The sequence below is a fragment of the Tachysurus fulvidraco genome, chromosome 18 (genome assembly GCF_022655615.1).
Source record: "Tachysurus fulvidraco isolate hzauxx_2018 chromosome 18, HZAU_PFXX_2.0, whole genome shotgun sequence".
Lineage (NCBI taxonomy): Eukaryota > Metazoa > Chordata > Actinopteri > Siluriformes > Bagridae > Tachysurus > Tachysurus fulvidraco.
The window spans coordinates 7,350,446-7,361,799 of NC_062535.1; the positions used below are offsets into that span (position 1 = coordinate 7,350,446).

Genomic DNA, 11,354 nt, shown 5'->3' on the forward strand with positions numbered 1-11,354 from the left:
ATTTAAACTCCTAAATTGTTCCTTTGTTTATTTACTCTAACTATAACTTATTTTTTTTTACTCTTGAGGTGATTCTAATACTTAATCGCCACTGTGTAAGAATCACCACACAGTAGATAAGAGTTCTTCAACAGTGTGATGCAAAGAAACTACATACTCAACACGAGTCATGTTCAAAACCTCACCCATTAGAAGCAGTTTTATCATTCAGACAGATGTCCTTGTAGTTAAAAAGCATGGTAAACAAGTAAAAATAGGTTTTTATTAAAGACAGAAAAAGGTAATAAAAGAAGAACAGAAAAAGCAGACACATCTGAGGTAAGCATTTCAAAGCTTAAGCTAATTAGCATCCATAGTCCAGGTTGTGCTGCCGTAAAGAACGTGTCCTGTAATGAGCGCTAGTTTCTAGCTGTCCGGGGTGGGGGTCAAAGCATCAGGGTAAGAAAAGTCATCACCGTAGTCGGTCCCAGCGCCAGATAGACGCATCGTCACACACTGCTATAAGAATACTGCTGTCTCTGCTGAAGCTGGTCTGCCTGATGGCTGATGTGCATTTGGGTAGCGTGAGTGTGGTGCACCTGCAGAATGAGCAAAATGGCCATCAATGTTATAGTCGGGTGATATTAAAATTAAGGGCATGTGTGAAACTGAACAGTTCTGTAATGTGTAAAGTAGCCAAGGATTAATCTTACTTTGCTTTATGAGGATCTTCGACCTCTAGGTCCCACACGTACAGTTTTCCGACTTGATTTCCCAGAGCCAGCATCTGTAGCAATAAACATCACAGCAAATTATTCTAAACTTGTTCTAAACTTTGCTTCCTCACTAACCTATTTTTTTTTCCTTTTTAAAACAAACAAAATAAAAAAACAACAACTCGATCCATAAAGTCCTCAGTCCTTAAGACTCATTTCACCTGTAACAGCAAACTTACTGACTGTTAAAGCGCAGACACTGGAGCCTAAAAACGTATAAATAATAAGACGTCTTTGATAAATAAAATATTTTTAAAAATATGTGTATTAGACATAGATTATGTAGATCACAAGTCTGGGAAATATTTTTATTAAAATAAAAAAGAAAGTCATTTTAGAATGAATATAAACTAGTGAAACATCTCACCCCTCAGACTTAGGGAGTGATCACACTGGTGGTTTAGTCTTGACAGTTCACATGATAAATTGGTAAGGTAAAAGCTGTCGTGTGAACCAGGAAGTGCACACACAAAAGCTGAGATGCCTTACTGCTGTATATAACAGCACCGGATGTTCTCTGTGCACGTATTGTAACGACGTAAGATGCACCCAAATGCACAAGGAGTCTGTAACCAGTTTTTACATTTATGGCATTTAGCAGACACCCTTATCCAGAGTGACTTACAACTGAGCAACTGAGGGTTAAGGGCCTTGCTCAGGGCCCCAGCAGTGGCAGCTTGGTGGACCTGGGGTTCGAACCCATGACCTTCCGATCAGTACCCAACACCTTAACCACTGAGCTACCACATCCCACCATTTAAAAAAACAAAACAAATCAGTTCTATGGTAAAAATATTATTAATATATATTTTCTTGTTACACATTTTAATAAATATAGATTAATACTCTGCCACCGTCTCACTTTTACTGAATACTGCTCTGTTTTGCATGCGGCTATTTCATAACCCTGTCTGAATTCTCAGGGGTCAATTTAAATTCCTTGTATACTTCAATATATTACTCCTAATGTGCTGTAAATTCCCTGTTTAATACAGAAACATGTGTGGTTAATACGTCGCTAAGTCATTTGTAAGTTGTTTATTTAACCATGAGTCACCATGGTGATTTTGGTGTCTCGGGTTACTGCTGCTCTATAAACCGCTACACACCAGACATCAGTAAACGAGAGATAATGAGATGGCGAGATGTTGAGGGTGATTTCAGGAGCAGAACAGGTACTTCTGTGTGTTTTGTAGGCACCTTCTGCCAGAAGTCCATGGAGAAGCGCATGTACCAGATGTCACACTGACTGTAGTCGAAGCGACCCAGAATGGTCACGTTGGACTCGCTGGGCTTGATGTGGTCAATATCATCCTCCATCTTCCCGGGTTTCCAGCACACGATGGCATTTTCACAAGACTAGAACACAGAAAGAGATCCACTACAGACTGTAAATCCAACAAAGCTAAAACTAAAACTGAGGGTCAATATATAACAGACCTTACAGAGATTCATTTTCTCACATTCAGTCCTGAATAAGTCCTGTGATATGACCTCTGAAGGAAATAATCAAAACTTTACCTTTGAGAGAATTAAATCTCCGAGCCAGCGCACACAATCTACATAGTTTCTGTGGATGTCCCGTGTGGAGAAATCTGGGAAGTGAATCTTCTGAGACACAAAAGGCCTGAAATATGAAACAGCTATAAATGTTGATGTCCTTTCGGCTGCTCCCTGTTCGGGGGTCGCCACAGAGGATCATCTGCTCAGCACATTTGATTTGGAACAGGTTTTACGCCAGACGCAACCCACCCATTTTATCTGGGCTTGGAATTGACACTGAGAGTTAACTCTTCAGCGGCTGGATTAGCTTCCTGCCTGGGAATCGAACCTGGGATCCTGCCTCTGGACCACCAGGAGACCCATGAAACAGTTATAAATGACAGTCCATATACTGATATGGAACTCTTAAAGCCTTAAGAAACATAAATCAGTGGTTGCTTCATTAAATTAGGTTCAGGCTAGTTTTATAGCCACACAATATATACTATATCTTTACATGTAGAAATGACTTCCTCACTGATTACATGGCATTTACTGCTCTATTTAGTTGTTTTGTAGCAGCCTTGGAATTGGACTGATGTGAATCAGCAAGAAAGTGACTGCTTAAAGATACTGGTCTTGTATTTCACCTGCTTTTAAACTGTATAATTCATATTTATTATTGACATCTTGTATCATATAAACTTCAGTTGTTTACTGGGATTTTAACGACTACAGCCACACAGACTACCTGTTCTTACCTGTTGGTCTTACTGGGGTTGTACTCATAAGAGCCTTGTATTGCTTTCTGCATTCTCTCCGAGTTTATTCTCCACAGCTTCAGAGAGTGGTCCATTCCACAGGACATGATCTTTTCCCCGAGTAGGTCAAAGTCCTATATGCCACAGGATCACAACTTAAGAGCTTCATTTACAGGGGATTGAAATTTGTAGTCCTCAGAAAGCTCAGAAACCCTTTATTTATTCAGCTAGTTTTCTGTAATATCTTTAGAAGTACGACAGTGTTCAAAGATACTGATTTCACTCGTGCACCCACTCTCTCCCGCAAGCGCAAGCAAGCGCCCACTCTGTCCCGCGCAAGCATGCGCCCACTCTCCCACGCGCGCAAGCACGCGCCCACTCTCCCACGCGCGCAAGCACGCGCCCACTCGCTCCCGCGCGCGCACATTCTCTCCCGCGCGCAAGCACGCGCGCACACTCTCCCGCGCGCAAGCACGCGCAAACTCTCTCCCGTGCGCAAGCACGCGCACACTCAATCTCAATCTCTCCCACGTGCCCGCAAGCACGCACTCACTCACTCTCTCTCTTGCAGGCAAGCACGCACTCTCTCTCTCTCTCTTGCAGGCAAGCACGCACTCTCTCTCTCTCTCTCTCTCGCAGGCAAGCACGCACTCTCTCACTCTCTCTCTTGCAGGCAAGCACGCACTCTCTCACTCTCTCTCTTGCAGGCAAGCACGCACTCTCTCACTCTCTCTCTTGCAGGCAAGCACGCACTCTCACTCTCTCTCTTGCAGGCAAGCACGCACTCTCACTCTCTCTCTTGCAGGCAAGCACGCACTCTCACTCTCTCTCTTGCAGGCAAGCACGCACTCTCTCTCTCTCTCTCTCTCTTGCAGGCAAGCACGCACTCTCTCTCTCTCTCTCTCTCTCTCTCTCACTCTCTCTCTTGCAGGCAAGCACGCACTCTCTCACTCTCTCTCTTGCAGGCAAGCACGCACTCTCTCACTCTCTCTCTTGCAGGCAAGCACGCACTCTCTCACTCTCTCTCTTGCAGGCAAGCACGCACTCTCTCACTCTCTCTCTTGCAGGCAAGCACGCACTCTCTCACTCTCTCTCTTGCAGGCAAGCACGCACTCACTCTCTCGCCCGGGCAAGCACGCCCTCGCTCTCTCGCCTGGGCAAGCACACCCTCATTCTCTCTCGAGCACGCACACGAATGCACACAATTTCCAAACTTACTGCACTCAAGACCTCATCTCGATGGCCTTCCACACCTCCAAATATAGCCACGAGCGTGTCCGTCTGAATGTTCCACAGCCGTAATGCGTGGTCTGATCGACGACAGTAGAACCGTTAGCCACATATCTGACCAATAGCCTTCTTTAACATTAAATGTGCTCTTTACCTTTGCTCACAGACAGCAGTAGGTTGGGTTCTCTCGGATGAAACTTAAGCTCGTTGATCGCGTTTCCGTGTCCCACATAGTGCTGCAAGTGACAAATGATATCACAAGTAACTTGTATATCTTCCTAGTAACTGCGTAACCAGAGTGCGGTTATATTTCATTTGTAAAAGACCCTGGGAGTCAAATACAATTTATCTACACTCATCATTACATAAGCCTGAATCCTGATGACACTTCAGGTATTTTGCGATTAATATATATTTGCACGGAGCCCTTGTCTCTTACTGCTCACACATTTTACACTAAATCCTTCATTACAAAGCCCTTAGTTACAGGAGTTTGTTCCACCTTTCCCGGAGCTGTGCCATTATATTATTATAACTCCCTAGTGGACACAGAGAGAGTGAAAATGATGACATGTATTCATGTTCACTTACTTTGACACATTGCATAGTAATGTGGTTGATGATGCGGATGATGCCGCGGGAACCAGCCACCGCTAACAGAGGGTGACTGGTGCTGGTGTCATACGTCCAAGCGCAGGTGTAGAAGTTCTCATCTGCCTGTGCTTTCATTAAGAAGAAATAGAACTATTCATATCTTTAACAAATAGCCAAGGACTGGACTATTGACTTTGCTTTGGTCACAAGCACAAAGATGCACTTGGATATTTAAATAAGGCTGCATGATAAAAATGACTTTAAATGTAGAAAGCGAGTGTGTTGTGTCCTGGGTTGCAAAACTCCGGGAAGTTTCAAAGCTGGAAACTTTCCATAGGAATTAATGGGAATATATGGAAATGAACTGGGAATTGGCAACTGGGAGTTGCCTATAACAAGGAACTTAAATCTTGTTAAAAAAAATCTTGTATAAAACAACAAGATTTAATGCAATTTAAGTTTTTGTACCCTGCATTCCTCGGTCACTTGCACACAACACACTGCTTACTGGAGGGCCAATGAGGCCAAACCCCCTGCATGTACTTGCATTCTTCCATAACATGCACAGGAACACTATTTTAGGGTCATTTAACTAGTTGCTTATTAGCATGAATATTAATAGAATATTGGCTATTTATTAGTATTTATTAAGCACATATTAATGCCTTATTCTGCATTACCTTATTCTACATTAGGTATGTACCCAATACCTAAACTTAATAACTACCTTACTAACTTTTAATAAGCAATAAATTAGTTGTGTTCCCACACGCACAGATAATTTGATGCCCCCCCCCAAAAAAAACACCCCTCCATACATCACTGAAGGTGTGCGTGTGTTGGGGGGGGGGGGGGGGGGGGGGGTGATTATTACAATTATAAAATTTTTTTAAATATTTTTATATAATGTTTATTCTGCTTTTGTGTTACTCAATGAAATAATCAATTAATTTCCCTATATTTCCAAATAATTCCCATAAATCCCTATAAATTCCCATAAATTTCCAAACATACCCGTAAAGCTTCCGATTTGGAATATTTCCAAAATTCCCCAGATTAAGTTTCCGTGGAAAGTTTCTGGAAATTTATCGGAAAACTTTCCGCCCCTTTGTAACCCTAGTTGTGTCCTGGGAAATCCTTACAGATTAAAAGATACACTGCTCATATATAACTTACATACACAATACTCTGAATAAATGTAGATTCAAATTTGAAACTTTGGAATTTTATTCTAATGCTGTTTTGCGGCAATGTCCAATGTTAAAAGCACCATATAAGTAAAACTGAATCGAATTGAACATAATCTGCCTAATGGGGTCTAAATATGTATGCAAAAACAAATTAGGCAACATTGTTTTTAGGGAAATTTGCTGCAATTGATCAACAATATCCTAAACAAGTCTAAGAATATCTAAGTGGACTTCACACTGTGACCTGGTAAAGTGCTGATATATCATGCAGCCCTGAAGAGATTAAGGTGAAGGAGATGAACAAAGAGTGTGAGACAAGGATACATCTGCATCTACGTATGACTGGAGGAGACGGATCTCTCCTTGGGAATGACACTCGTATAATGTGACCTGTAGAGATTGATGAAGAAAAAGAGGCAGAATTAATGGCAACGTAGATCATTTCAGGATGTTCCCACTAATTGCAGTTTAAGCTGTTCATTTTTATTTTGCCTGAGAGATAACAATAGTACATTACTTACAGTCTGCACATCAGCTATTTGTACACTGCGTTGTACAACACATTGTATAATGTGCTTCTAAACCATCCGTATCCGACATTTTGTAGGCAATAAATAGGACTGTTGCTTCTGGGTAGGGTTGGGAACCGAGAACCGGTTCTGTTTTTTAACAGAACAGATGACGGGCAAAGCGCTGGGAGCGGTCAGTTTAAATAGACATGTCTTACCTCAAGACTATTAAATGTTTACAGTCACGTAACCAAATTAACGCAGCTTACTACAGAAATCAGTCACTCATGTACTGAGGTACACTTTGTGTTAAACATGTCTAAAAAAAGTCTAAAGTGTGGATTCATTTCCAAAGCTACAACAATGAAGCAAATCTCCCCCCTCTGAGAGGGTTTTCTCCACAGCTGGAGATACAATAAGCCAGGAAAGGTCTCGTCTTCTCCCAGAGAAGGCAGACATGTTCATTTTTCTTCTGTTTTGCTAAATTGTAATTCTGGATGTTAAATTTGATGTTAAATTTAAATTGATATGAATTGAAATGCTTTGTTTAAAATATTTAAAGAGTGATTAATAAACACAAATGGAATTGTTTAAGTATTGTGCATTATTTTTCACATTTCTTTTACTATGAATCGGAATCAGAACCGGGAATCGTAAGGCAGAACTGGAACCGGAAAATTTCTTTTTATCCCCAACCCTACTTCTGGGTGCCATAAAAATGTCAGAAAAGAATTGGCAAAAAAACATAGCTGTGTCTCAGTCAGTTCCTTAGGTCACTACACACTGGGACACATTCTCGTCTTGTAAAACGTCTTGTAAAACATCACCACTAACAGGCAGGACCGATAGCTTACTTCGATTGTTCTGTTACGGTCCTTACATGACGTTTAGTGGTTCATCACGTACTCATTTACACTCCTAATGTTTTATACCCAGCAGACAGCTTGAGCCACTCACTCTGTTGCTTCCGACTGTTGCGAAGACGAGGGGATCGCCTTCCTTACTGTGCCAATTGAACTGGACTCCAAAGAGAGGCTGGCCATGGTCTTCCTAAAAACAACATTCAACAGAATGAGAATAACAACAAGTGAGCATCAACAAGCACCTTTTCAATTACGCAAAGAAGTCTAAGCTCTTATGGAGAAAGTTTTGTTATTAATATCTAGTACAGGGGAGTCAGATCTTATCCAGAAAGTGCCCTTTTAGGTGCAATTATTCAACTAAAAGCAACCCAAGTCTACTGTAGGCCAAGAGCAACTGATTTAACAGGTGGAATCAGTTGTGGCTCCTGCTTTACTGGAATGTAACACCACTCTGGCCGTCTGAGGATAAGTTTGGACACCTCTGGTCTAGTATTAGTATGTGAGAGTGACTGGATTCATCAGAGTGGCTGATCAAATGTGTAAGAAATTGAGTGCAGGATTGTATCAAGACATGAAGTGCTCCTTTCTTACCCTCAGGCTGTTAACACACTTGAAGGAGTATTTGCATTTCTTTGACTTCCACTTGCCCTTGCCCCAGCTCTTCCTGCCTGGGGCGCTGGCAGTGTTGGTAGGGGTGTCGGGCCGCTCAGTGTTTGTTCCACTCTCAATGCTGACAGCATCATCCTAGAGAACCACGGCATATTACTGGTTAGCACTTCATCTAATATCACTGTTAAGTACCGACTTAATATGCCAATCCGATACGGCCCTCAAACACTAATTCATGGACATTATTGTCATAAACGTATGTAGTGATTTTTGCACAAACAGAGCACATCAGTATTGGATCAGGTATGTTACAATATTCAGCTCTGAAGTACAGTAGAAACTGGAGGGAAAAAACATAGCTGTGTCTCTGTCAGTTCCATATGTCATGGATTAGGGGTGGCACGGTACATGAAAAAACACCCGAACTGTTCGGTTCACTTGTCTCGGTTCGGTTCGTGTGTGCGTCGCACGGTTCGACGTGTGCGCAATGTAGCCCCGTGCTCAGTTTTGCCTCAGACAGTTTCGCGCAAACATGCATATAAAAAGTAAACGTTGAGTAAGGAGTGCTGCAGAAATGGCAAGTGGAGGAGATAATGAAGGCTGCCCGGAGTTGGCGGATGCACCTGCGTCGTTCAAATCCGGTGTGTGGGAACATTTTGGATTTCATGTTACTCATGATGACAACGGAAATAAAACAGTAGATAGAACTGTGACTGTGTGCAAGCATCGTGCAAAATGCATTCAATATGCTAACGGAAACACTTCTAATATGACAGTTGTGTTAAGATGTTAAACTTATGCTTGACTTTATGATTATGGCCTTTGCTATTGTTATAGCCTCATTATATTGTTATTACATTATATTATGTATTTATGTTTAAAATATTTTAACTTGTTTAAAAGACAGAGCTTGTAAAAGTTCCTCTCTTTTTCTTAAAATTTTTTTTTGGAAGAGCTACACTGAAGTTGGCAGTTTGATAAATTCAAGATAATTTCGGCCTGTGTGTGCTGAAAAGGCACAAGTTCCTGTAGAGATAATACACATTCTCCTTTTTTTTGCCAAATAAACGAAAAGCATGTCATCCTCAATGTCTTCTCTCTTGCTGTATCAAAATCTGACCTAGCTTTTACTCAGAGATGGTCCCAATAATGTGCTTAAAGTCAAGTCAAATTCAGTTAGTACATGATTACATTACAAAAATGTTACTGTATCCTAAATTGTGGATAATTGAGCTAATAAGCTATATATGAAATGCTGAAGGAAATTTCTGGAGTGTTGAAGATTAAAAGAAAAACTAACAAAAAGAACCGTACAGGACCGAAAACCGTGACCCTAAAACCGTGATACGAACTGAACTGTGGGTTTTGTGAACCGTGCCACCCCTATCATGGATCAGTACATCACATGAATTCAGGCACTGGTAACGACTCAGGATCATATTCTCACCTTGTAAAACATCACCACTGACATTTATCCACAACAGGCAGAACCCATAGCTTACTTCAATTGTTCTGTTACGTGTCATTACAACATTTCTAGCGAATGGATTTTTAAAATCATTATACACTTAAGTTTTTAGACTCAAACAAGCTGTTTATAGGGTTAGAAATGTTAAAATAATAACAAACATCCATGAGCCACAACAACCACCACCTACATACATTTGTAGATGAAATCTCCTGAGAGTTTGTTCGCCTTTATTTCAAGCTGGGAATGTTCAGTAAAATAAAGACTTTCCGGTACATTTACATTTACATTTACAGCATTTGGCAGACGCCCTTATCCAGAGCGACGTACATAAGTGCTTAAATCTCTAACACTGAATACATTAATTAATCCGGTAAGGAACATAGTGAGCATTGACAGACACTGACTTTTGCAGTGCATTCAGGGATTTCTTTAGACAGCAAATGATCCAATGCAGTGGAAAGATTTCACGATTGAGAGAGAAAGAGATGTCTTTAAAAATGACTTACACCCTGACCAGTGCCTTGATTACTGATCGTGTTACTGATTACTGGGGTGTAAAATAAACTGTAAACCTCTCTGACAGGTTTTTTTTTTTTTTTTTTTTTTTAGAAAATGAACCATTGTGGCTTTGTAGCAGATTGTCTGTTAGGCACATGGATTTTTATAATATATTTAATCCCAGGCAGTTCACTGGGATAGGATTGTAACAGACTAGTGTCAGTCCTTCATAGGAAACATTACTTTACGAAAACATCAAAACAAACTCAAACAATTGTCCACCATGTTGCTTAGCAAGCCATTAGCTAGTCTGAGTGAATAAGACAAAAACAAACGTAGAGGGAATAAAAACAAAGCAATTTTACATCAGAATGAACATGTGGACATGCTGGAAGTCCTGTTCTTACAGAAACAGCTAAGTAAACTTAATTACACCCTATGCTAACTATGCTAACTACACACTTTGCTAACTATGCTAACTACACACTTAAAAAAAAAACCCCAAAAAAACAAAACTACACACAATGCTAACTACACACTATGCTATCTACACACAATGCTAACTATGCTAATTGCTAACGATGCTAACGCCACCATCATCTCACATAACAACTCTAGCGATAACAATGTCTATAAAATACACCCTTCGCTTACATTTTCGTCCCCGGAGAGATCCGGGTTGCTGTTTTCATCGCTGCTGAGTTTATGCTTTTTTGCCGGCATGATGTCGTTTCCCGCCTCGGTATGAGCCTCGGACATCTTCCCCCTCATCCTCATTGGCCTCACTGCCGGAAACCAGGCGCGCACTGCCGCAAAAACGACTCACCGGCTAAATCCTAAACACCTACGTACTCCACATGTTAGCGCACTACGTAGTGCACATAATAATGCTTAAATGCTCTAAGCGTGTACACAGTGTACTCACTACTCGGTTAGATATCCTCCTACACTAGATGGTGATCTTTGCACTACTTTATACCTTAGTAAATCGGCAAAGCTTAAAACAGATTTAAAACAGAAGCTTGTTTGTTGTTGTTGTTGTTGTTGTTTTTTAAATAAAACAGCCCTTTGTGAATTCTCGATTCTGATTGGTCAGAAAGTGTTGCTTAATTTTAATTAAGTGCATGTTTTGTGTTAATGACAATGAATGCATTTAGAAAGGATAAATACAAAATAATGGAGGTACATTACAACATAATAAATAAGAGAAGCACAATAAAACAAATAAGTAATCAATACGAGATGTAGAAGGCTATGTATACAACAGTGTTTTAAAATTAATATCGATTTCCATCACAAATTCTTGTAATCCTTGTTTTTTAAACGTTTTCCCCCCCAACTGTTTTATTTATAGGTATAGTATTTTCCATAAAAAACAAACTTATCATCATC

General features: G+C 40.6%; 1 protein-coding gene across 2 annotated transcripts; it reads right to left on the minus strand.

Annotated features, from left to right (window-relative positions):
• Positions 1-240: 240 nt before the first annotated feature.
• Positions 241-10,779, minus strand: eed (embryonic ectoderm development). Of its 2 annotated transcripts, XM_027156597.2 has the most exons (12): positions 10,617-10,778; positions 7,976-8,128; positions 7,479-7,571; positions 6,337-6,402; positions 4,820-4,945; positions 4,383-4,464; positions 4,217-4,308; positions 2,999-3,132; positions 2,277-2,382; positions 1,956-2,114; positions 693-766; positions 241-578 (listed from the first exon to the last, which is right to left on the minus strand). In XM_027156597.2, exons 1-12 carry the CDS (start codon positions 10,737-10,739, stop codon positions 452-454), a joined length of 1,335 nt encoding a protein of 444 aa, XP_027012398.1. In that variant the 5' UTR covers positions 10,740-10,778; the 3' UTR covers positions 241-451. The 2 variants fall into 2 exon arrangements, with proteins under 2 accessions (XP_027012398.1, XP_027012399.1); XM_027156598.2 differs by lacking the exons at positions 2,277-2,382; positions 2,999-3,132 and having other exon boundaries at positions 10,617-10,779.
• Between the last annotated feature and the right edge of the window lie 575 nt (positions 10,780-11,354).

Excerpts from the sequence above, each read along its gene's own strand:
- eed (XM_027156597.2), bottom strand. The coding sequence starts at position 10,739 with ATGAGGATGAGGGGGAAGATGTCCGAGGCTCATACCGAGGCGGGAAAC. Across the intron at positions 7,572-7,975 it reads AGTGTGTTAACAGCCTGAGG|GAAGACCATGGCCAGCCTCT; the intron begins GTAAGAAAGGAG and ends TGTTGTTTTTAG. Across the intron at positions 2,383-2,998 it reads AACCCCAGTAAGACCAACAG|GCCTTTTGTGTCTCAGAAGA; the intron begins GTAAGAACAGGT and ends TTCATATTTCAG.